General features: G+C 35.9%; 2 protein-coding genes across 2 annotated transcripts; both read left to right on the top strand.

Moving 5' to 3' along the window:
• LOC111366072 (cycloartenol Synthase-like) lies at positions 1–26,355 on the top strand. Its single transcript, XM_022986722.1, has 19 exons — positions 1–124; positions 543–742; positions 18,050–18,235; positions 18,450–18,539; positions 18,708–18,902; positions 19,002–19,086; positions 19,515–19,681; positions 20,177–20,365; positions 20,952–21,065; positions 21,708–21,830; positions 21,942–22,064; positions 22,170–22,268; positions 23,064–23,120; positions 23,284–23,330; positions 23,909–24,052; positions 24,255–24,432; positions 25,007–25,087; positions 25,631–25,714; positions 26,005–26,355. The coding sequence occupies exons 2-19, from the start codon at positions 545–547 to the stop codon at positions 26,119–26,121; spliced, it is 2,277 nt and encodes a 758-aa protein (XP_022842490.1). The 5' UTR covers positions 1–124; positions 543–544; the 3' UTR covers positions 26,122–26,355.
• On the top strand, positions 2,349–3,897 carry LOC111366073. The gene is made up of 2 exons (XM_022986723.1): positions 2,349–3,278; positions 3,551–3,897. The coding sequence occupies exons 1-2, from the start codon at positions 2,648–2,650 to the stop codon at positions 3,586–3,588; spliced, it is 669 nt and encodes a 222-aa protein (XP_022842491.1). The 5' UTR covers positions 2,349–2,647; the 3' UTR covers positions 3,589–3,897.
• Positions 26,356–27,816: the final 1,461 nt, after the last annotated feature.

Raw genomic sequence — 27,816 nt, 5'->3', positions numbered from 1 at the left:
AATTTTTGGTACTAACTACGCAAGATAGATTTTTTTTTTCTTCTTCTTTGCAAGCTACTCTTTCTTTACCCAGTTTTTCCAGAAGGTTTAGCTGCTCAAAGTTTAACATCATTCAAGTTTTCAGGTACTCCATGCACATAGATTTTGCGAATATATACACAACAAAGCACTTTTTACTCAATTCAGAAGGTTTACTGAAGCATTTTTTTTTGCTCGAGTCTTTGATTTGATTCAATAATCTTTTTTAACATTCTATATACGATCTGTCTGTGTTACTCGATTTAAATCTCTAAAGTTGAATTATACACTTGATGTAGGACAATCCTATATTTATAATAGGATAAAAGTTAGTTAATTTTTATTAGGATTGTCCTGCATCAACATTATTGTTGAAAAAATGTAATATTGGTGCATTGATTACCAGGTCTGGGTAAATTGACAAATTCTCTCTCCAAATATGAAGATATGTAATAATCATTAGTTATTTCGATTTTCTGTGAGTTTGTTGACTGAATTGTTCACTGGGATTTTACTGCATATAGAAATGTGGAAGCTGAAAATTGCGGATGGAGGGAACCCATGGTTGCGCAGTGTGAACGGTCATGTTGGTAGACAAATCTGGGATTATGATTCGAATGCTGGGTCTCCAGAGGAGCTGGTGAAGATCGAGAAGTTTCGTGCGCAATTTCGCAGCCAGAGACTTGAGAAAAAGCACTCCTCTGATCGTCTTATGAGATTTCAAGTTCAGTGAGGCCTTTTTTAGCTATATTATTTTATGGCTTTATTCTTTAACGTCAATCATCAAAAACCTTACTAAAGTTGTTGCAGTTTATCATGTATGCAAGTGTGTTTATTCATTTTCAAAATCCATAACCTTTTCTTGAACATAATTCAAGGGTAGTAAAGAGGTATTAAATTTCATGCCCCAATACTCCCAAAGCAGGTTATTAGTATTAAGAAACAAACCAAATGAACCAAGTGATAGAAAATTGTTTTACTGCTCAAAATCACAATGCTAAAGCTTATATTATCATATTTAGTGCATGTTATTGTGTATTAGTATCTGCTTGTGCATATTCAATTAATCAAACGAGTGGAAGTTTGATGACTCTTTGTATAAGGGGCTCACAGCATGCCAAATTGACAAAACATTATAAAAAACAGGAATAAGGAAATCGTGGTGGTGTCAGTATGGAGGATCCTATTATCGTATAGAGTGATTACTTTCATTGTTTAAGTTTGATTATTCAGAAGAAAGTCGACATTAAGATGACGTGGTGCATATGGTTAGGGCGATTTGGATAAAGCGGACAAATGCTATGCAAGTTCTATAGAATTTGTTGTTAGACCAGTTATGCTTTGTATATTTTCAGTCAATGCAGCATATTTAGGACTCTTGTGGTGAGTGACTGCAGAGTCAATATACCGGGCAATTTCGGAGGTGTTGGTGTCAATCAGGACGTGATACTTGCACAATTATATGGCACGATTGTAGAGACACTAGTGATATAGTTGTATTTTCCCTTTGTAGCTAGCGTAGATTATAGAGAATTGCTGAAGATCAGCATTGTAATAGGAAAGAATTGCCTTTGAATCTCTAGTTAAAGAGAGGAACCCGTTGTATGAAATTCATTGAATCCAATTCCAACTTTTTGTCATGGTATCAGAGTTACTCTGAATCTTGTGGAATTGAGTCTCTTGGTTTCGGGTACCAACTTTAGAGAGGTCAAGTGACCCTTTGCGATTGTCGAATGTATCGATTGGTGGTTTGTTGGTGCTGTCGGAAATTTTTGACTTGCCTTAGTGCGGTGAACGTGGAAGGAATTGATCTTCTGTTTTATCTGTGTAATTGAAGGCTGTGGTCGACCCCAACATTGCTGTCGACCTCCTCTGCCCTCGACGATTTTGCGTTGAACGGAAGCAACCGGGTTGGTGTGGTGTCGGAGCTCTGCATCGTGTGACTCTCTGGTGCGAGTCCCATTCCTCGAATTCGTAGTTGGAAAATTTCAGATTTCGGCTGCCTTCTCTGCGATTTCAGTGGTTTTCTGTGTGGAGGTTTCTAATTTCCATCGTCGACAACTGGGGTTGTGAACGTCTGTGGTGAAGGTAACAAATTAACGTGAATTGAATTGGGCCAAGATATGTTAACTGTTGGGTTAAATTGAATTCAATTGGGCCAAGAATTATATATTAACTGTTGGGATAATTAATTGGACTAAAATTATTGTCAGGCTTGTCTTGGTTGGGCCTCCAATTTTAAGTTGGGCTTGCTGCTTATTGACCTCCTACATTTAGCTTGAGTTCTATTATTAGACTTATTCTCTTACAATGGCAACTGGTAATTCTGACTCTTTTGGTGTGAAATTTATCAGAAAAAATTATTCGACATGGGAATTTCAATTTCGTTTGTTTGTTACGGAAAAAGAGTTATGGGGTCATATAGATGGAAATGACCCAGCTCCTACTGAAATTCCAAAATTGGCTCAATGGAAAATTAAAGATAATAGAGTAATGACGTGGATTTTAGAATCTGTTAATCAGCAAATTGTTCTCAACCTAAGGCCGTATAAGACTGCTAAATCTATGTGGGAGTATCTAAAGAAGGTATATAATCTGGACAACACTGCTCGACGCTTACAATTGGAATATGGCATCGCCAATTACACTCAGGGCGATATCTCCATTCAGGATTTTTTTTTTTTTTTTTTTGAAGTTTCAGAACCTATGGACAGAATTTACGGACTTGGTTTATGTTTCAGTGCCAGAAGAATCTCTCTCCGCTGTTCAAAAGGTTCACGAACAAAGCAAAAGAGATCAATTTTTAATGAAATTACGGGTTGAATTTGAGGGCACTCGTTCAAATCTGATGAATCATGATCCTTCACCTTCATTGGATGTATGCTTTGGAGAATTACTTCGTGAAGAACAATGTCTGGCCACACAAGCTACTTTTCTACAAGAAAAATTGATACCTAATGCAGTTGCTTATATAGCTCATGGGAAGGGGAATGGACGAGACATGAGGAAAATCCAGTGCTTCAGGTGCAAAGAATATGGACATATCGCAGCTCACTGTGTGAAGAAGACTTGCAACTATTGCAAGAAACTGGGGCATAGTATTAAAGAATGCCCTACTCGTCCTCAGAATTGCCAGCTTAATGCCCATCAAGCTACAGTTGGTTCTACGTCTTCCTCCACCACTCGTAATTCGTCTGTACTTACTCTGCAGATGGTCCAACAAATGATTATTTCAACTTTCTCATCCCTAGGACTTCAAGGTAACAATTCATCTTGACTTGTTGATTCTGGTGCATCTAATCATATGACTAGTTCATCCAATATTCTTCGTAATATTCGAAAATATGATGGATCATCCCAAATTGAGATTGCTAATGGTAATCCATTACAAATTCAAGCAGTCGTAGACATTAACTCTTCATTCAAAGATGTGCTTATATCTCCTAAACTTTCTACTAGTCTTATTTCAGTTGGAGAATTAGTTGATAGTAACTGTGACGTTCGATTTTCTCGTGATGGTTGTCTTGTGCAGGATCAGGTGATGGGGAAGATATTCGCGAAGGGGCCTAAAGTTGGTTGTCTATTTCCTCTGCATTTTTCTATTCCTAGCTTTATGTCTTTGTTTTGCACTACTGTAAACAATAAGAATGAAGTATGGCACAAACGTTTAGGTCATCCTAACTCGGTTGTTTTATCTCATTTGTTAAATTCTGGTGTGTTGGGAAATAAAGATTATTCCATTTCTTTTGATTGCTCAACTTGTAAATTGGGCAAAGCAAGTCTCTCTCTCATTTTCATCTTATGGTAGTCATTCTGAGCACTGTTTTGATTTGATTCACAGTGATGTCTCGGTTATCTCTCATGCTCACTATAAATACTTTGTCACATTTATTGATGATTATAGTAGGTACACTTGGATTTATTTTCTTCGATCTAAATCTGAGGTACTTTCTATCTTCCAGCAATTTTTGACCTATGTCGAGACTCAATTTTCTTCTCGCATCAAGGTCCTACGATCTGATTCTGGTGGGAAATATATATCTCATAACTTTCATGCTTTTCTTCAAACTAAAGGCATTATTTCTCAATGCTCTTGCCCCTATACACTTCAGCAAAATGGTGTTTCTGAATGAAAGAATCGTCATATGTTAGATGCAGTTCCTACATTATTGATTGAATCTTCCATTCCTTCTAAATTTTGGGTCGAAGCCTTATCCACTGTAGTTTATCTAATTAATAGATTGCCTTCTAGTGTCTTAAACTTTGACACTCCTTATTATCATCTTTATAATCAGCACCATAACTATCATGATATGCATACCTTTGGTTGCATTTGTTTTGTGTTTTTTGCCATCTCATGAGTGCCATAAACTCTTTGCTCAATCTGTTAAATGTGCTTTTATGGGATATAATATTTCACATAAAGGTTATATTTGTTTTGACCCATCTGCTCACTAATTTCGCATTTCTCGCCATGTGGTTTTCTTTGAGAATCAATCTTTCTTTTCTACTTATGTTGCATCTTTACCTAAAATTACTACTATTCCTTATTTTGATGCCTTAATTCCTACTCACAAGCACTTCAAACCTAGATTGGTGTATGAACGACAGAGGCCGCCTTCACCCCTTCTACAGCCTGATTCGTCATCTGAGTCTGTTCAAGCTATTCATTCACAAGATGATCCAGATCTAGATTCTGATACTGTCCTTCGACGATCTACTAGAGTCTCTCAACCTCCAGGTCGGTATGGTTTTTCTCGTACGTCTCTTAATGCTACTTTATCATCTTTTCCAATTCCCTCTTGTTATTCAAATGCTGTGAAATATGAATGTTGGCGTAAGGTGGTGGCAGATGAACTTCGAGCTTTTCAGGAGAATCACACATGGGATATTATTTCTTGTTTGATAAATGTTAAAGCTATTGGTTGTAAGTGGGCTTACTTAATCAAGTTACGTTCTGATGGCACCTTGGATCGCTATAAAGCACGCTTGGTTGCTCTTGGCAATAGACATGAATATGAGGTGGACTATGAGGAGACCTTTGCTCCGATTGCCAAGATGACTATGGTACGTACTATTATTTCTATTGTAGTGTCTCATGGATGGGCACTTTATCAAATGGACATTAAAAATGCATTTCTTCATGGTGATCACAAAGAGGAAATTTACATGGCACTGCCACTTGGGTTGTCTACCTCTTCTTCTTCAGATGTATGTCAATTAAAGCGATCTCTGTATGGACTAAAATAAGCTCCTCGAGCTTGGTTTGAAAAGTTCTGGTCTACCTTACTAAGTTTTTTTTTTAAGCAAAGCAAATACGACTCCTCATTATTTCTTTGCAAGTCTTTTGTTGGTATCGTTCTCCTCCTCATTTATGTTGATGACATTGTCATTACTAAGGCAGATTCAGATTTGATCACTCGTTTGCAGAAACATCTCCAGGCTTCATTTCACATGAAGGATCTTTGCCTTTTCACATATTTCTTGGGTTTAGAAGTCCATTCTAATCATTCTGGTATATTTTTAAATCATCACAAATACACACAAAACTTGATTACTTTAGCTGGCCTTCAGGACACTTCTTCTGTGGACACTCCGCTGGAAGTAAATACGAAATATCTTCGTGATGAGGGTGATCTATTGTCTGAGTCCTACTTTGTATCAACAGTTGACGAGAAGTTTAAACTATTTGATGATTACTCATCCTGACATTTCTTTCGCTGTCCAGCAAGTGAGCCAGTTCATGTAGGCTCCATGCCATCTACATTTGGCTACCGTTCGTCGTATTATTCGATACCTTCAAAGATATACTGATCGTGGGTTATTCTTCTCGAGCACTACTCCACTTTGCCTTGTTGCCTATAGTGATACAGATTGGGCCGGGTGTCCTGATACTTGACGGTCCGTTATCGGGTGGTGCATGTTTCCAAGTGATTCTTTAATTTCTTCAAAGAGTAAGAAACAAGCAAGGGTTTCTAAATCCTCTACTGAATCAGAGTATTGTGGCATGTCTGCTGCTTGTTCTAAGATTGAATGAATTCGTGAACTTCTAGCCGAGCTTGGCTTTTCTCAAAATGATCCTACTCCTCTCCATGCTGAAAATACTAGTGCTATCCAGATTGGGACGGCCTGAATCCTTGACTATTCGAGAGTCACTAAATAAAATTTAATTCTTTCATAAGAACTAAAATAAGAACATGAACTAATTTTTTTCTTCAATAAGTAAATAAATTTTGGTTTTATCATGTAACTGCGAAAAATGAAAAAAAGAAAATAATTACAACATAACAATTAAATTTGAAATTCAAAGTTGTGTTTTAAACACATCACAATTTATTAATCCTAGCCCCATTGCCATCTCTATGTTGACTGTCTCGAACCATCAGTTGCCTAAAAGGGAGAATTATCATAGAGTGAGATTTATAAAATCTCAATAAGTACGCCATGAATTATTATTATGTATAACTTAAAAAAGTATAATAATCATAATCAGTATAATAGAGACATAAGAATTTTACCGAACATAGGTGGTAAGAATTCTTATGTGTAGCGCTACTAAACTCCGGTCCCTTTAATATAATCATAATCATATGATAGCATATGGGACCCATAAAAATTTTCTTGAAATTCATAACATAACAATAATTCAAAATAAGTAGCATACTTACAGTGAAATTTTAATGAAAGAATAATAGAGACTTAATCCCTCTACAATTTCCACCTCGGCTTATGAATGTGTGTGTGTGTATATTATTTAGGCCAAAAATTATAATAATGAGTGGTAGCATGTGAATGTGAATGAGGGGTTTAAATAGGACAAGATTAGGCATGTATCTTTAAAGAAAAAATTCAAGATGGTGAAAATTATTCCTTGAAATTTGTGAAATGAGCTAGAATCTCTTCATCATTCATACATTTATGCATTCAAACTGCACATTACCTTATGTTTGGTCAATTAAACATAAATCAAGAATTTTACCTTATGTTTGGTCAATAAATCAAGCATAAATCGAGAATTTTACCTTATGTTTGGTCAATCAAGCATAAATCAAGAATTTTACCTTATATTTGGTAATCAAGATTTTTCTATGTAAGTGTTTGACCAAGAATTTAATCAAAAACATGTGGGAATGAGCAGTTATGATAAGTTTGCTACAAGGTCCTAGAAGGTGGATTAACCCTCAAAGAGTTGTGGGTACTTTGTCCGCATCTCCTCCTCTCGCTCCCACGTGGCCTCTTCAGCCGAGTGATTTTGCCATTGTACTTTCTGTAGTGGGATCATTTTGTTCCGGAGGGCTTGAAATTTCTAATTAACAACTCTTATTGGTACTTCTTTATAGCTTAAACCTTTCTGTAATTTGATAGACTGATGGTTGACCACGTGAGTTGGATTGGGGACATACTTTCTAAGCAATGACACATGGAAGACGTCATGTACAGTTGAAAGTTCAGGAGGTAATGTTAATTGATATGCGACGTTCCCAATACGTTGCAAGATCTCTAACAGGCTAATAAACCTTGGTTGCAGCTTACCCTTCTTGCTAAAACGTAGCACTCATTTCATCGTTACTCCTTTAAGGAATACCTTATCACCAACTAAAAATTTCAGACTCTTTCTCTTTCTATCAGTATAACTCTTTTGTCTATCCTGAGCATTTTTCATGCTGGAGTGAATCTTTTCAATTGCATGCACCATCTGCTTAATAATTTCTGGCCCATCCCAAAATCTTTCGCTCATCGACTTCATTCCAATGAACTGGTGATCTACACTTTCTCCCATACAATGCCTCATACGGTGCCTTGTCGATTGAAGTGTGGTAACTATTGTAGTATGCGAATTCAACTAAAGGTAAATACTTCTCCCATTGTCCCCCAAACTCGAGAATACATGTCCAAAGCATGTCCTCCAATGTTTGAATTGTCTGCTCAGATTGTCCGTCTGTTTGAGGATGAAATGCAGTACTAAACTTTATTTGAGTTCCCGGTGTAGGTTTTTCCAAAAATTCGATGTGAACCTTGGGTCTCTATCCAATACAATAGAAACAGGCACACCATGTAACCTTACTATCTCATTCACATATAGCTGTGCGAACTGGTCCATAGTAAACGTCATCCGAATTGACAAGAAATGAGCTGATTTGGTAAGTCGATCTACTATGATCCAAATAGCATTAAGACCTCCTGCTGACCTTGGAAAACCAATCACGAAGTCCATAGTCACATGCTCCCACTTCCACTCTAGGACCTCTAATGGTTCAAGTAACCCTTACGGTCGTTGGTGTTCGGTCTTCACTTGCTAACACACCAAACATTTTTGGACATACTCAGCTATATCCCTCTTCATACCTTCCCACCAAAATATTGCCTTCAAATCCTTGTACATCTTTGTGCTTCTCGGGTACACTGAATAAGGAGAGGAGTGAGCCTCCTCTAGAATCTCCCTTTTCAATTCTTTGAAATTTGGTACACACATCCGCCAATGATAATTTAATGCTTCATCTTCAGCTATGGTGAAATCTTTCCACTTTTCTAGGTGAATCTCAGACTTGATGTAATCAAAGGACTAATCACCCCTTTTGATATCCTTTAAATCTGTTATGGAGCGTGGGTCGGATAGAGAGAGTTGCTACTCAAGCGACCACACTTGGTTGAGTGATGACAACTTCGAGATTTAATCTCTCAAATTCTCTCCATAATGGTTCTTGCGTAGTCAACATGGCTAATTGACCTGTCGTTTTTCGACTAAGGCATCAGCTACCACATTCGCCTTGCCTAGGTGATAATGGATTTCACAATCATAATCCTTAACTAACTCAAGCCACCTTTTTTGTCTCATATTCAATTCCTTCTGTGTGAAGATGTACTTGAGGCTTTTATGGTCCGTATAAATGTCACATTTACCTCCATAAAGATAATGCCTCCAAATTTTTAATGCGTGAATCACCGCGATAAGTTCTAGGTCGTGGGTGGGATAGCTTTGTTCAGGTAGTTTTAATTGTCTTGATGGATAGGAAATCACTTTGCCGTGCTACATTAAGACACATCCTAAACCTTGATTCGAAGCATCACTATAGACTACAAAACCATCTGACCCATTGGGTATGGTTAACACTGGGGTGTTTACTAGCTTTTGTTTTAATCCTTAAAGCTCTGTTTACACTTCTCTATCCAGTCAAACTTCATATCCTTGAGTGTTAATTGTGTCAATGGTCCTATTATTTTGAAGAATCCTTCAATGAACCTCCGATGGTATCCTGCTAAGCCTAAGAAACAACGAATTTCTCCTGCATTCGTTGGCGTTGGCCAATTCAACACTGCCTCCACTTTAATAGGGTCCACCTCTATCCTTTAGGCTGTGACAATGTGTCCAAGGAATGCTACCGCTCCAACCAAAACTCACAGTTTTTGAACTTGGCATAGATCTTCTCCTTCTTCAAAACCTCTAACACAATCCTTAGATGCTCTTTATATTCCTCATTACTCCTTGAATAGGTCAGGATATCATCGATGAACACGATAACAAACTGATCCAGATACTTGTGGAAAACGCAGTTCATCAAATCTATAATGACTCCAGGAGCATTAGTTAGTCTAAATGGCATAACTAAGAATTTGTAGTGTCGTACCTTGTTCTAAAAGCGGTCTTAGAGATATCACTAGCTTTGATTCTCACTTGATGGTAACTAGACCTTAAATCGATTTTGGAAAATACCACTGCACCTCTGAGTTGATCAAACATATCCTCAATTCTAGGAAGAGGATATTTATTCTTGATAGTGATTCTATTCAATTCTCTGTAATCAATGCACATCCTCATTGATCCATCATTTTTTTTAACAAATAGCACCGGTGCTCCCCACGGAGATATACTGGGCCGGATGAAACCTCTGTCTAATACTTTCTCTAGTTGTGCCTTCAATTCTTGTAATTCTTTGGGTGCCATTCTATACGGGGCTTTAGAGATGGGTGCTGAGCCAGGAGTAAGGTCAATTGTGAATTATACCTCTTGTTCTGGCGGCATGCCCAGCAATTCCTCAGGGAAGACTTCTGGATATTCACATACCACCCTAACCTCATCAACTGTTAATCTATTGTTCTCTTCCTTACTTATTACTGACATCAGGAATTCCATAGTGATTTCTAATGGTACGACCTGTCGGGTTTTCAATGCAGACAAGGTGCAGGGTAAGGTTCCACCTCCAGTCATAGATAATCAAAATCTCTCTTTCCCCGATTTTTGAAAAAATCACCTCTTTTTCGAAACAACGAATTATAGTGTGATTCCTGGATAGCCAATCCATTAAAGAATCACATCAAACTCGTCCATATCTAATACATACAATTCCGTCTCCAATGATTTACCATCAATTTCTACTCTCGTTGTTTAAACTATGTGATTAATATTCACTATATCCCCAATGGGCATAGTTACTACTAAAGCGAATTGTGTATATTCAACCATAGCATCCAGTTTACATAGAAACTTAAGGGCTATAAAGGAGTGAGTTACACTAGAATCTATCAATAAATAGGCTAGTAAATCGGGTATGAGGACTTTACCTCCCAAGACATTTCGATTCTGATCCTTCTCCTGCCTTGCCAGTGTATAAACCCTAGCCTGTCCTCCTAGTGCATGGCCCTGTCTATGTTGATTGTTCTCTTGTGGTCTCTACTAGTTGCTGCCATATTTAGGACAATACTAAGCCTTGTGTCCTTGCCTTCCTCACCAGAAACATGAATTTGTCCCCAAAAGGCAAGCTCCCTGATGATGCTTCTGACATTTTCCATAGCCTGGGTAACTCTTGTTGCCATCTTGCGCTAAATTTTCTCTGCTTTTTTTGGCATAACCTTGTTTCCCTTTACCCTTGTTATCCACCCACTTTTGCTTCTCTGACTATCCATTATTCTGCTTTTCCTCCCCATTAGTATGGTTCTCGAAATCTGCCAATTATGCCCTTGCCAACACATCATGATAGTTTTCAAGCTGAAGCACTATGACAGTCCGTTTCAAATCATCTCTTAGACTCTGCTCAAAATGTCTTGCCTTCTTGTCCTTTGTATCTGCAAACTCAGGAGCATAATGAGCCAACTCTTCAAACTTCTGCTCATACTCGATCAACATCATTGAGCCCTGAGTCAAAATGAAGAACTTAGCCTCCTTTCGATTCGAATACTCGTGGGGTAGTACTTTTTAAAAAAGGCCTCCTTGAATTCATCCCACATCCAGACATGACCAGGAGCCCTTGATCTAGTAGAGGTGTCCTACCAACACCTAGCACCTCTACGTAGCATAAAGGTAGCACATATCACCCTTCTAGGTCTCGGGCAATCAATGAGTTGAAAAATTCTCTCCATGCCCACCAACCAATCCTTCGTTTCCAAGGGGTCCATGCTACCATGAAAGATAAAGGGATGTTGTTTCCTAAATTGCTCTACCACAACAGCAGTTTTCCTAGTGTCGAAGACAACTTTGTGTTGTTGTTCTAGTTGGGGTGGGGGAAAAGACGATGGTGTTGGTTGTTGAGGAGGTGGCGGTGGCATCACAGCTTGCACAAAAGTTTGCATCATAGCTAGAAACTGCTTGGCAAGCTGTGGGTCAATCGTATTAGACTGCGGTTAAATAGGTTGTGCGAACTCTTGATTTTGGTCATTGTTATTGTTAGTCCTTCTGCTTCGGGATGCCATGGCCTTAATTAAATGATAGTAATTATTTAGAGTTAAGTTAAATTGAGGATATGAAACATAAAGAAATGGCATGCTTTTATTTATAAATATTCATAAGTTCACATAAATAACGAACCACTGATCATACTCAGTGTCCAAACAACTAAAATTCAAAAATCGAAAAAGGTAAAGTCAACTAGGCATCATCTAATAGTTCTTCCTAGTTCCCTTCCTTTCTTTTTCCTCAGGATTTGTTTTCGGATCGATCACGGAATACGACGTGGGGTTATATTCTTTACTCGGGTCTTCTTCAACATAATTTTCCTCATAGTCAACTGCAGGTATTGTTATGACATTGCTCGGATTGGGTTCATAGCCTGGCATCTTATTGGTATCTCTAACATCTTTATGATTCACCCTCCACCGTTCCCTCATGCATCGAAGTAGTAAACCGAGAGAGGTCTGGTTGTATAAGGTCTCTTTGATTCCCTTGATAAATTGCCTCCAATAAGGAGTAAGGGTTTGGTCAAGGCGATACACGATTTCATCCCTATGAAATTGATATCTTTTCGCCTTTGCCCCTCGGTAAATCCTTTCCATGACATCTAAGTGTTGTATCAAACCGTGGTTCGGGTTTCTCTTATAATTCCTATGGAACCAAGTAAAATGATTGTGCCTCTCAGTTCGATTGGTTTGACCTTGTCTACTCACCATCTATCAGAAAGAAAGGAACGTAATTACTTTTCTTTCCAAAAGAACTTTTCAATTTATTTTATTTTATTTATTTTACACATCGGTAGTGGTAAAAGAATCAGTTATTATACCAGAGTTGGAACTTTTAAGGGAACGTATTACACATGGGTAGTGGTAAAAAAAATCAATTATTATACTAGAGTTAGAACTTTTAAGAGAACGTATCAATAATCATCCGCAGTTTTTCCTTTTTTTTTTACAAAGGTAGTGATAAAGGGATGAATTATTACACCAAGAGTTGAATTTTTTTAAGAAAACATGTTAATAAGCATCCACAGTTTTTCCTTGTTTTTACAAAGGTAGTGATAAAAGGATAAATTATCGTATGTAGATTCATTATTAATTTTATTCCTATAATATGTGATTCTATATTATAGCAAAATTAACCTCTAGTTGAATCATTTCCATTAAACTTAACATCCATTTAAAATCACACAGCAATCATCTATATATTTCATGGTTTTTACATTAGTATAAAACCTAAGATTGATGTCTTCTATCATAGCATAATAGTAAACACTTATAACATACAAAATTTTATATTTTTATTGACTTTTATGCATAATAAGTGTAAATAAATTACAACTATATTCTTATTTTGTTATGATATTCATAATTGCTATTTTACGTAATAAGCATGCTTTCATAATTGAAATGACATGAATATTTAAAGTGCATACATACCTGGTTCAAGGAAGTCGAGACGTGGAGGATGGCATAGTGGCTTGTGACTTAGAACAACTTAAAATTTCATTTTAAATATCAACTTGTTTTCAAAAAAAAATCATCTGAATCATTGGATCCAAATCGATTCTTGGACTAAAGCTTTTAGATAGTAATAGTCTATTTATAATAACGCCCAACTAAATAAAATCAATTCTAAAATGCATTCTTACCAATATATATATATATATATATATATATATATATATATATATCAAAAAATTCTTAAAGCTCAAAATTTTGAAAATATCTATGTTAAGTCTACAGGACCGATTTGAAAACTCTTAGCTTTGATACTAACTGTGACGGCCCGAATCCTTGACTATTCGAGAGTCACTAAATAAAATTTATTTCTTTGATAAGAACTAAAATAAGAACATGAAATAATTTTTTTCTTCAATAAGTAAATAAATTTTGGTTTTATCATGTAGCTGCAAAAAATGAAAGAATGAAAATAATTCCAACAAAACAATTAAATTTGAAATTGAAAGTTGTGTTTTAAACACAACACAATTTATTAATCCTAGCCTCATTGCCATCTTCACGTTGACTGCCTCGAACCATCAGTTGCCTGAAAGGGGGAATTATCATAGAATGAGATTTATAAAATCTCAATAAGTACGTCATGAATTATTATTGTGTATAACTTAAAATAGCATAATAATCATAATCAGCATAATGTAGACATAAGAATTCTTATGTATAGCACCACTAAACTTCGGTCCCCTTAACATAATCATAATCATATCATAGCATATGGGACCCATAATAATTTTCTTGAAATTCATAACATAACAATAATTCAACATAAGCAGCTTACTTACTATGAAATTTGAATGAAAGAATAATAGAGACTTGATCCCTATACAATTTTCCACCTTGGCTTATGAATGTATGTGTGTATATTATTTGGACCAAAAATTATAATAGTGATTGGTAGCATGTGAATGTGAATGCGGGGTTTAAATAGGACAAGATTATGTATGCATCTTTAAGGAAAGATTCATGATGGTGGAAATTGTTCTTTGAAATTTGTGAAATGAGCAAGAATCTCTCCATCATTCCTACATTTATACATTCACACTACACATTACGTTATATTTGGTTAATCAAGCATAAATCAAGAATTTTACCTTATGTTTGGTCAATCAATCAAGCATCAATCAAGAATTTTAGAATTTTACCTTATGTTTGGTCAATCAAGCATGAATCAAGAATTTTCTATATAAGTGTTTGACCAAGAATTTAATCAAAAACATGTGGAAATTAGCACTTATGGTAAGTTTGCTACAAGGTCCTAGAAGGTGGATTAACCCTCAAATGAGCCTCTAAATTTTCAATTTTGATAATTAGACCCGAAAATTCAGATGCGGGTATTATACAGATTGCTCACAATTCTATATTTTATGAACATACGAAGCATATTGAGGTGGATTGTCACTATATTCGGGAAGCTCTGGACATAGGTGTTATTTCTCTTTCACATGTTTCCACTGACCTCCAAATTGTTGACGTATTTACCAAAGCCATGACGAGGCAGCGCCTTTAATTTCTCATGGGCAAATTGATGCTGGTAGAGACAATATTGATATAGTTGTATTTTCCATTTATAGCTAGCCTAGATTATAGAGAATTGCTGAAGATCAACATTGTAATAGGAAAGAATTACCTTTGAATCTCTATTTAAAGAGAGGGACCCGTTGTATGAAATTCATTGAATCCAATTCCAACTTTTTGTCAGTTGGGAGGCTGGGGTGCTACCTTAGGAGCCATGGGGTCAGAATCTGTACGTGAGTAAGGATTCTGAGTATAGTTCTAAATTTAGGTAACGTGTGCCTATGGTTGGGGTGGAGAGGCTGGTAATTCATCTTGGCTCTTTGGTGGCATAATAGTGAGTTTGGCCACAAGTCTAACACCTGAGGTTCTTCACTGTTGTTTAAAAAGTTACATTTTGGCGGCCATTTTTGTTTTGAGTATGATGCCAGTGGTTTTCCGAAGATACTCGACTGGGGATCGGTAAAATTTTTATTGACTGGAAGGCTTGAAACCTACTTTGACAGTTTTGTTATCATTGCTTGAATTGAAAAGGAGATTTTGCAAACTTTTTGTTACCTTGTAGTTAGAAAGATTGGCTCGAGCAAATTGTATTTTCTGGACTGAATTCTATCTGTCCAATCGACATTCATAACTAACTAGTAAACTGTGTTTATCATTAATTGAAGGTCTATGTGTTCTAATATGTATTGAGGTGACAAATAGATGATATTGAGCTCCTATTCATCAACCAAATAGGCTAGACATCCCTGATATGATAGTGTCTCACCTATGGTAGCCAATTTATCAATTACTTCCTTAATTTCAACTATATGATAGAAATAGGGGCACGATCCTTTTTTATTTCTGCGAGCTAAGAACACGCGCAGTGGTGTTAGATAAATATACCTTCTATAGGGTCTCTTAGATTTGTTGAGTTGTATGTCCTACAATCTTGCTCATCATGGCTTCTGTAAGTAAAGCATATTTCCGGGTCATGACAAGCCTGTGGAATCTCTGCCGTCGTCTGCAATGAGGATTTCCTATTCGTTGCTGCAAATCCAGAATTTGAGATGACACTGCAGTGAACCATCAAGTAATTCTTCAAGCCCATTAGCTATCATAACATTTAGTAGGTGATTCTTCCACAATGGGTCCTTTGTTTAGTCTAATTTTACTATAAGAGAAAGGATCTGTGAGGTTAAGCGTGTTCACAGGTGTTTGAGGAAATTGAAAAGCATTTTTAAGAAAAGGAGGAGCTCTATTATGAATTGTATGTGGAGGAACCATGGTGGGTTGATTTTCGGGTGGTTGGTTGTTATTGATTTATGTAAAGCTGGTAGTATCAGGCTACCAGCTCCAGACATTTGTGAATTTACATCCATGGTAGCTCTGATACCATAACAGAATTGAAATTTTGATTTTAAGATAGATAATTTTCGAGAAGATGTTCAGCTAATTGCTGAAATGAGGCACCTTATATTTATACTGCAAACTGTACAAAATATATCCGGATGGACATGCTATATACATGTATATATAAAAAAAACAAATTAGGGTTGGACATGCTCCGGTTCGGTTCGATTCTAACGAGAGCCGAACCGATCCGAAATTTTTAGGTATTTAGTAAGTGGAATCGTCGAGTCCAAATTTAATTACCGAACCGTTCGGGTTCAGTTCGATTCAATCTGATTCGGTTCCATTCGATTTCGTATTATAATTAAATTTTTTAATATATACAAAGTTACGTTAATTTAATTAATGATATATTCAATATTAGCTCTTAGAAAATAACATAGTTCAATGTTATGTGTTTCATATCTCTCTTTGCTAAATTTTTCATAAATTTGATTATTAAAATCACAAAAAGAGAAAGATAGCAACTCAAAATAATTAAGAGAGATGTTGTAGAGCTTTATTCAATTTTCTCCGGTAAAAACGACATTACAGTAGAATAACAAATTTGGATAAAATTAAGATCAATTTGATTAAGTTGATTTTGAACTGAAAATTAGAAATAGGAAAATCATATTTTGTGATTTGAACTGAATTAACTAGTTAACAAATTTATTTAGAAAAAATAAAATAATTTTACTTATTTAAAATAAATTAATTAAAAAATTACGGAGATTCGATTCTTATTCGGTTCTTCTGGTCTTGACCTAAAATCAAGAACCGAACCATACCCATCGATTCTTGATTCAAATATCCGTTCAGGTATTTAACTTGAGAAGAACCATCGGGTTCGGTTCGGGTTCAGTTCGGTCGGTTCGGTTCGGGAGTTTCATCCGGCCCTAAAACAAATGATTAGTCTAACTATCTAGTAACAAAAGGTAATAAACAGCCCCCAGGGCACATCTTCAAGTGGTAAAAGGGGAAGGTGGAGAAATCCAGATTGTTTGAGGTTGCTGCGTCAAGGGTTCGAATCCTGAAATATGGATTTGGCTCTTGAGTAAGTGCAAGTATACAAGCAGTCTTCCACCCTGTATCCTTGGAGGCATAACTTGCGATTTACCTCCCTCACGATGCTCCAGGGCAGGGGTGGTGGGAGACCCTTAAGGTTGGGGTTTAACCTTTTTTAACAGGAGGTAATAAACAGAAAATGGCATCTTCTGGCACAGGTGGCATATTATGGTATAGACATCTTCTAGAATTATTGTGCCTTTTTGGCAGGTGCGTGGCTACATTTCTGTTCTGGTTTAGTCTTTAACATGCTCAAGTCCAAATTTACTGAAATAAGATGTAGTTTGTTATTTTTGTTGGGGTCTCTCTTGATCTCTTTGCTTCCTCGAGTCATTTTTTTGTTATTAATAATGGGGGTTTGGTAGTAGAGATGGATGGATTTTGTGGAGACATGCTATGATGGCCATCGTTGAGCTATTTCAATGTAGAGGAACTTTAGAAATTGCCAGGATGTTTTTCTCTCTCTGTACGGTTTGTGAGTAGGCTAGTCTTGCTTTCTTGTTTAAGGGCAAGGCGGTAGGTTCTTTTAACAGTCAGACCTTAATAAGTACTCAATCAGTTGGAAGAAAATATTCTCGTTTGGTTTTTGTACTTTAGATCTAGTTCTTTAAATGTTTTTGAGGAGTCCATTCTGAATCCTTTAACATTTCCTCTTACCAACAAAGTCATTTTTCATCAAAAAAGTACAAAATGATGTTTGTCTTGCAAAGTTCAACATATATATTTTTCTGGGGCGGATTGGTTAAATGGAATTTTATTACACCTTTATGCTAAAAATGGTGAATTGCACAGTCATTGCATATGTTTTTTTCTTATGAAAAGAGTGCCTATTCAGTTGTTAGTTATTAGGTTGTTTGTTAACATGATAATTCATCTTCAATTTTTTGGAGTGTAGTTTTCAAAGGAGAACCAAAGCTCCTTACTGTTGCCCCAAGTTAAGGTAAGAGAGACAGAAGATATTACAGAAGATAAAGTAGTAGATACATTGAGGAGAGCCATCAATTTCCACTCAACATTACAGGCTTGTGATGGTCACTGGCCAGGAGATTATGGTGGTCCCTTGTTTCTAATTCCTGGCTTGGTAAGAGTTGATTTTTCACTCTCATTGTTCCTTAGTCTTTAAATGGATATCTCTACTAGTTGGATGCCCCTGAGGAATGTTTTTCTAGTGATATTACATTGTTTTATCTCATTTGTTTCAGTAATTGTCATGATTCAATTCTTATACAACATCATGTAGTGTGTATCATTCCTTTTTTATGAATTTTCTTCTTCTTTCCAACTTCATGGAACAGATCATTACCTTGTATGTTACTGGGGCATTAAATGCTACTTTGTCAACGGAACACGAACGTGAGATGTGCCGGTATCTTTATAATCATCAGGTATGGATAGTCTATTTTCAGCAGGCAAATCTTCATTGCATTTTTAATGATGTCTGTACATGTTATCTTGATTTTCAACATTTATTTCTGTTATGATTTAAATTTTCTTCTTTTCTGCTATTGGGTAGCGGCATGAGTAAATTTCTAATTAAACCCAATAAACTACAGAACAGAGATGGTGGGTGGGGTTTACACATAGAGGGCCCAAGCACCATGTTCGGTTCCGTGTTGAACTATGTTACTCTGAGGTTGCTTGGGGAGGAAGTGAATTATGGAGATGGTGCAATGGATAAAGGACAAAAGTGGATTCTGGATCATGGCGGTGCCACTACAATTACTTCCTGGGGAAAAATGTGGCTCTCGGTTAATAACTCATCCTTCACCTTGCTTTTTATACGATTTCCATTTTTCACCAAATATATTTCCCATTTTTTAATACTCTCTATCTGTTGATGGTATTAGGTACTTGGAGCATTCGAATGGTTTGGAAACAATCCTCTGCCACCTGAGATATGGCTTCTCCCTTATATCTTTCCAATCCATCCAGGTCACTGAACATCTATGCTTGGCTTCTTCTCATCTTTTTCCTGAATAGTTCTGATGGGAAATGAAGATTAGAAAATATATAGGGTTTAACAGGATTGTCAAGTAGAGATAAAATAAAATTATGTTTGCTTAGATTGGACAAGATTAGTTTTAAAATTTCATTTATGTTTTATTTTATTACAAGTTCATTTGCTTTTAACTTCTCATTATAAATAGGAGTAGGATTTCCATTGTATTGGGCACATTATTATTGAATATTTTCTCCCCTAAATTCTTCTCTATTTCCTCCCCTTCCTTTTCCTTCCTCTCTTTCTCTCTCTCTCTCTCTCTCCTTTTCTTCCTCTGTTACATTCTATGCCACTGGTGCTCGGGATTGGCAATTAAGAAATGTTTCCTCTAATAAAGGATAAGTTTCTTCTGATATTGCAGGAAGGATGTGGTGTCACTGTCGAATGGTTTATCTACCCATGTCGTACTTATACGGGAAGAGGTTTGTTGGTCCAATTACACCAATAGTTCAGTCGTTGAGAAAGGAGCTATACACGATCTCATATCATGAAATAGATTGGAATATAGCACGGAACCAATGTGCAAAGGTTGGTAAGATCTATTTATTAATTCCTAAAAGAAAGAAGGATTTCAAGTGCGTTCATGTCGTCTATTGTCATTTAACTCCTCACCCCACCACCCCTCAAAAAGGAAAAGTTTGATAGTGATATTGATTGCTTTTTATTACAATGTGCACAGTTCATTCAAATTGCAAATTTGCTGGCTTTCATCCACTGTCAATTGTAATTCATTATTCGCTAGCATGTTTTTAGGATACTCAATTCGAACCTTAAAAGAAAAATCAAGAAAAGAATATGAATGATTGTGCCAGGCACCTCAAGCAATGGCATCCCACTTCATGAATAGAATGTGCCTACACCTTATGTTACTGAATAAATTAGACTACTACTAATAATATTCGTATTTCATCTATTCTCTGCAAAGGCAATGATTTGTGAAATAGAATGTACCAACTGTTTCCACTCTAATGGTATTGTTCCTTGTTTACTCTGACGTTCTTTCGTTTTGTGATGTCACCGCAGGAAGATCTATACTACCCACACCCTTTTATACAGGATATTCTGTGGGCATCTCTTGATAAGCTTTTGGAACCTATTTTCATGCGTTGGCCTGGGAAAAAGTTAAGAGAGAAAGCTCTTTGTACCGTAATTGAGCACATACATTATGAAGATGAAAATACCCGCTATATATGCATAGGCCCTGTAAACAAGGTCTGTTCACTGATTTTTTTCCAACTTACTATTATACGGACATGTTGAAGTTTCTGTCTACTTGGTGAAAAAGTGGGAATATTGTTGATACTAGACCTGAATTTGATGAAAATGGTATTGAATAACATCCTTCCTTATTAGGATGCTTCAAAATATTGTAATTCAATAAAAAAAAATGAATAGCTATTTACACTCAACGGACCTACACTTATTTCTTTCATGCTTTCACAAATTCTACCAATTTCTCTCCCTAATTCTTATTGGGACGCGCAAGGTACAAGAGGAAAAATAGTAAGTCTACCATCTTTGAAATCTAATCCATTCAAAATAAGACATTGCAATATCATAAGATGGAGTATTTATTTGTTTCATTATCTTGGTTGATTTATGCAACATTTTAAATAGTTATATTTCATTTATAGTATTCCCTTTTTAACTTTTTTCACGTATATGTTTGAATGTCTCTATGCCATTTCTTTCATTGTCTTTTCCCCATGGGTTCAATGTAAATTGAAAGCTGGAGGTTGCAATTGGTAATATATTTCTTCTTTTTATTTCTTGTCCCCAAAAAAAATGAACTGATCAGGTGTTAAATATGCTTTGCTGTTGGGTGGAAGATCCAAATTCTGTTGCTTTTAAGTTGCATCTCCCAAGAGTTTATGATTATCTGTGGCTCGCTGAAGATGGCATGAAAATGCAGGTCCGAATTCTAAAACGTTAGGATTATTTAGTGTAGAACTGGTTGATTTTTCTGCTGTTATTTCTGGTCAATAGTTACTGGTTATCATTGTTTTAGCTACTTGAACATCTTAATTTTCAAACCACAACTAATTTTTGTCCTCAGTTTATTAGATAAAATGTAGATCTCACAGACATTTGAAACATCTTTGACTTTCTACTGAAGGAGCTCTCAAAAGGGTCAAGTACACAACAAAACCTATTAATTCTCTTTCCTCTGACTTCTGAACTATGACATTTGTGTCATGCTGCAGCATTTGAGCTTTCAAATTTAAATATATCAACATTTCGATTATCTCCTTTGTCCAGACATGGTGTTCTATTCTATACCTATAGCACCCAATTTTTGTTTGAATACCACTTCTCATTTTTCAAGAGTGCCTAACTTGATTTTGATTATGATTTTGCTTCCTAAATTAATGACTAATTGACCTTGGCATGAGTAGTACTCAAATAGTTGGTATTGAGATTGTTGGTCTTTATCATTCGTTGACATGATAAGTACACACTCGCAGTGGTTTGCCTTTTATGTGTATTCTGGTTCTGTTTCTATTCATTGATCTATGCAGATGTAGGACTACTTGACAAAACCTTTATATTGCAGGGCTATAATGGAAGTCAATTATGGGACACTACCTTCGTTGTTCAAGCCATCATTTCAACAAAGCTTGGGGAAGAATTTGGAACAACTCTAAGAAAAGCACATACTTACTTAAAAAAATCACAGGTAAATTACATCTTGATTTGACCATCATATGTGGTATTTATTCTCTTATTCTCAATTTTTCTGATCTTCCTTGTTAATTGGTTTTGCTATTGCCTTTTTGTTGAGTGAAAGGTTTTAGAGGATTGCCCAGGTGATCTTAGTTTATGGTATCGCCACATTTCCAAAGGTGGTTGGTCCTTCTCAACAGCAGACCAAGGATGGCCCGTTTCAGATTGCACAGTAGAGGGTTTGAAAGTATTAATAAGTTTAACCTGAAGAAACACACACACACACACACATAAACACACATATATTTGATATTTCATAATCTTTTCTTTCTAATAACCTAATCTTTTTTAGGCGGTTCTCCTACTATCAAAATTACCAACTGAAATTGTTGGTGAACCACTCGATGCCAGACGGTTGTATGATGCTGTAAATGTCATCCTTTCATTACAGGTATTGCAATTTTAATTTAATTATTTTGGTTGTAAATTGTAATGTGTTGCAGCTATGTTAAATAGTTCTGTTACTTTCATATAGTTTTGTTTCACAATGCCTAGAAATGAATATGTAGAACTAGCAAAAATGTTATCATTTTTATAGTTCTTCATTGCTCCAGCACGCCTAAAAGTTTCTGGGCCTGGTGGTGATTGGCCATGCTAGGACTATCACTTTTATAATTTTCTTGAATTTAAAATGAAGGGACTATAGTTTTTGAAAGACAAGAATAAGAAAGTTTTAAATGAATTCACATGTGGGCAGCAAGGCTCCACAGTTAAGCCTCAAACAGCATGTAATAGTCCTGGCCAAGCAATGAAGAAATTGAAAATGTTAATCTTTTGACCTTTTTATCTGTCCTTGCATTCTTGAGTTCTTTCTGGAAAATATTTCAACATGCAATAAAAACATATAAAAAGGTGGTTCACGTAATTATGAATACTTCTGTTATTATATGCATTAAAATGAAGTTGAAAATTACCGAAATATTCCTAACTGAGAATACCAAAATATATTTAACTAACTCAATCAGAATGTAAAATTTTGAAGATAATCCTAAAGTAAAAATGTAAGATAAAATTTCAAATGAAGATGATTTTCTCTAGATCATATGACATCTTTAAAAATTTTCTTCACCGATCTCCTTGTGGTTGTATAAGTTGTATTTCCTGCATTTGGGGATATTTATGAGTCAGGCAATACACACACTTTTTTGCAAATATCTAAGGAAACCTTTTCCTGACGTACTTGCAGAACGATGGAGGTGGCTTTGCAACTTATGAACTTACAAGATCCTATAGTTGGTTAGAGGTACTATGTTTAAATGTACATCTTACTATGATGAAGATATAGAAGCAGCCAATAGTATCACTTCTATGTACACAGATTTGATTTGTTTCCGATGCATTTTCACATCTGTGGATTCTACTATAAGTTTTTAAACTAATTCTGAATATCATTTCCCTTTGCACAGCTAGTCAACCCTGCTGAAACTTTTGGTGACATTGTCATTGATTATCCGTAAGATATCTGCTCGACTGCTGCTACATGTTAATTGTTTACTTCTACACTAGGATTTACAATTTTACTCTTTTATCTGAACGAAAGCATTGAAAAGAACTATTGGTTGACATTGTGCAAGAGGTGTTCCTTGGGATGCTGTGTTCTGTGGACTTAGGTAATGGGGGTGTGTAGATCTGTCAAACCTCAAAAACTAGGATACATGGACAACATCTTATTATTTCTTAATCTCTGTCTTTACAATTTCTGACAACGGTCTCCAAGATATATATTTTGGTTCAAATTGGCGTGCCACGCTTATGTGAAATACTTCTAGAACAAAAATATCATACATGTTCCACACTTTTGTCTATTTGATTTTGATACTTCAATGCATCGAGAAGAAGTAACATAGTGCGAGGTCTCTGGATTGAACCATGATAGTTCTGTAGACATCAAAAGCAGTGCCTGACATGGAAGGAATCATTGTCATAAATATTTCTAATTCCTTTGTAGAGTTTGAATGCATGAATTATTTGGTAATAAATGCTACATTCATTCGATTTTTGATTATAATACAAAGTACAATGGCTATGTAGCTGCGTTGAATGTACCTCGGCGGCTATTCAAGCTTTGGCAGCTTTTAAGAAATTATACCCCGGTCACCGAAGAGAAGAGGTGGAATGTTGTATTGAAAAAGCTGCTAAATTCATTGAAAAGATACAAGCGATGGATGGTTCTTGGTAAGTTTTATTACTCTCGTCATCTCATCCTTTCTCATTTTGGAGGGATGTGTTACCTTCTAATAGATAATTTTTTGTACCAATATCATTTTTCATTTTTCCACCTTTGCTTGCTTAATAGTTATAATTATTCATGCCGTTCCAAACATTAACCTGTCGTTCATGATTAATGTGCATTTAAATGTCAAAAATTGCTTGACAGGTATGGCTCCTGGGGTGTTTGCTTTACTTATGGGACATGGTTTGGGATATTAGGTCTGATCGCTGCTGGGCGAAACTTCAGCAATTGCTCTAGCATCCGTGAAGCTAGTGATTTTCTGTTGTCTAAACAGCTTCCTTCTGGTGGTTGGGGAGAGAGCTATCTTTCATGTCAGAACAAGGTTGATGTTATATACAGTAATATCTTACTCATTTCAATGATTGCTTGTTTTTTCCTTTTCCTTTCTTTTGGTGTTAGTACATTTGGCCGGTGTTTCATGTTTATTATAAACTATTTATAAAAACTCAAGCCACTTTTTATCCACACATTTCGAGGATTCTTCATTCATTTCTATCTATTTATATTTAAACTGTTTTTAAGCACTTCCCAAACATGCTCTTAGTCTTATTTCTTTAGCAAAAAGTGTCTAGGGCCACTTTAGGAGATACTGTTTCGATAACTTCCAGCACTTAACCAACAACAGAACAGACTCAACTGATTATGTCATTTGAACTTGTTTATTTTCATTACTCAATGGTTTTTGGTACTCTTTAGACAAAACAAAAGAAGAAATAAAGGATAAAATACATAATATTTTTCCCGTGAAATGCATAAAATAAGAAACTTAACATAATAGAAATTATTGCTGGCATTTGTGGTACAAGCATATTTCAATATTAATTGTCTCTGATGCCCCCTTCCTGAAATGTTCTCAATGCCAAATAAATCATTGGCTATGTTTTATCTTTATATAGGTATATTCAAATTTAGAAGGCAACAGGTCTCATGTGGTAAATACAGGATGGGCTGTGTTGGCTCTTATTGCTGCTGGGCAGGTACTTATAGACCACAATAATCAACTGGAATGCTTGAGGTCTCTTATTTTTGTATTTTTGGGGGGATTGTGTTCAGGATGGACTGATTTGCTTAGTTTTATGCTTGCCAAAGTCAACAATCAATACAGGAAAAAAGAGTTTACAGTTTCATTCACAGGGAGTTTAAGGATATTGAACATAATTCATTTTTGAATGGTCTTATTTATCTCGTAAAAAGTTGATTAAGCTAACGGACTTGTAAAAGACTGTCTTTTCACATCCTTTTTTTTATATGCCTGAGCACGTTCTGCAGATGTCAATTTGTTTCTTGTACCTCATTTTTATGGTATTTGTTTTATCACTACAATTTTCTTGATGAACCAAGATACAGCTCAGTGCTCATTTTGACTTAATCTATGACATTAGTTCTTTCCTTGGTCAGCAAGATTCCGTGTCAAATTATTGATGTGATCATCATTTCACTGCCTATGCATTGCCTTCTATTTCCAAGTTGTCTTCAATATCACAAACAAATTAATTTCTTCATTTATCTTTACTCTGCAGGCAGAGAGGGATCCTGCACCGTTGCACCGTGCAGCAAAACTCCTAATAAATTCTCAATGTGAAAATGGTGATTTTCCCCGGGAGGTAATTCTGTTAACTTGCAGCCTAAGTTATTGCTGAGCTGAAATATTTTGATTTGTACATAACTATAGTCTTAATTAGTGAATAATGTACAATATATGTGTAATGCACATGTACTAATAATCAATAGAATTCTTGTTTACCATATGTGGTGTGGTAATATCTCGCTATGAGTAAAACAAAACATGATAAATGTTATACTAAGATGAAATATCTAATTTCCTTAATTAACAGTACAATTAACGATTTCTCCTCACAAATTTTTTCCTTTTCTACCATCGTCTTTTTTTCAGGAGATCATGGGAGTCTTCAATAAGAATTGCATGATCACTTTTGCTACATACAGGAATATATTCCCGATTTGGGCTTTGGGAGAATATTGTAATCGGGTTCTGAAACACCATGAATAAGAATTGATGTGGACATATGTTCTTGGTACTTGGGATAGTAGAAATTCTCCACTTCAGAATAAACCATCCGTTCTTTTCAGTTGTGAGATTAGCAATATCAAGATTTTGATTCTATATTGGGGTGTGGAGTATATGTTAGATGTTTCATTACAAGTTAATTGTCCCAATGGTCACTGAACTTGAATATGTCGAGATTTGGTCACTAAACTTTCTCAAATGTTGGACGTTGCTCACAAAGTTAGCTTTCATTTCTAACCCCTAACGGCAACGGTGACATGGCTAATGAATTGTCTAAGTGGCGCCACATTGCTGTTATCTTTTTTACTGAAGTAAAAAAAATGTCTTCAATTACTCACCAAACTTTGACAAATGTCTTTGATTGCTCACTGAACTTTAAAAAATATTTTTGATTACTCGCTATACTTTAAAAAACGTATTCGACTACTCACCGAACTTTGAAAGTGGTTGAGTATTAACTATTGAGCTTATGAAAATGCAGATTATGTTGTTATTAATTCTCTTAAAATAATATTGGTAGGTTTGTATTTACGTCCATAATTCTAATGGAAATTTTAGTCCATTTTTTCATTTGAATTCATATTGTCACGAACAACCATAAAATATCAACGTACAATTTATAGTACAAATATGATCTGCTATGGTTAAAGTAATTTTTCACCTAAAATGTCTCCTCTTTTTACCCTTACCATCCCCTGCAGCCTCTATAAATTAGGTATATATGATAAGTGTAATTTGTGTACTTATTTAGACCATTTTATTAACATTTATGTCGTGAAATTATTGAATTTTATTTAGTTTGGGTTAATTTTTGTTCGTTTTAGTGTTCGACCCGTTTTGAAGCATTTGGAAAATGATGAAAGATTAATTGGCTATTTGATGCAAAGTTTGGAGATCAAATTCCGCACTTTGAAATTTGAAGACTTGGAGAAATAATACCTTATTTTGGGCCTTGGACCAATTGATAAAATGGAAGGAATTAATTTGGACTTGGATTTATTTTAGAGGAAATTACAGAATCCTAGTGCAAGAGTCAGGTTCCAAAGTTGTTTATGCAAGTGTTAGGTTTCAATTTAATTGTTATATATTTAAATATTAAATTAAAACACAATAGAAGCCAATTTCAACTCCCATATAGCAAACCCTAGATCTCTCTCCTTTCTACCTCCCTCTCTTCTAGTCGGTTGATCGGCACCTTGCAATGGCGCCATCGGGAAAGGTGGGGCGGCTCGCTGTGATGGTGTCCTAGTTTTGTGACTATGGTGGTAATGGAGGTGTGCGGTTCTGTGGGAGGAACGAAGATCTCGGCGCGGTGCTGTACGCGATGGCTGTAGCGGCATGGTGATGGCACAGATCGAGACTGCAGTGATTTTATGTTTTTGGTGGTTTTAGGATTATTGTTGTGGCTACGGCGGTGACGACGGTTGTTGGCTCAGGTGGTGGAGGTGGGCGATCTGTGGTGTATTTGTGCTTATTTGTGTGAGTTCTGTGTGTATGGATCTGATAGTAGTAGTTGTGGTATTTTTGTTGACAATGTGTTGGATCTAGTGGTGGGGACATTGTTGGTGGTGGTGATCATTTGGTTGCTCTGTGGCCAATCATTGGTGGTGAATTGGGTTCGACAATGGAGTATTTGGTATATGTGACCAACGATTTGGCATGTGACCTTAAAATTTG

This window comes from Olea europaea, chromosome 17 (assembly GCF_002742605.1).
Source record: "Olea europaea var. sylvestris chromosome 17, O_europaea_v1, whole genome shotgun sequence".
In the NCBI taxonomy this organism is placed as follows: domain Eukaryota; kingdom Viridiplantae; phylum Streptophyta; class Magnoliopsida; order Lamiales; family Oleaceae; genus Olea; species Olea europaea.
Note: the sequence above shows the minus strand (reverse complement) of the source record. Positions and strands in the feature narration are given on the sequence as shown.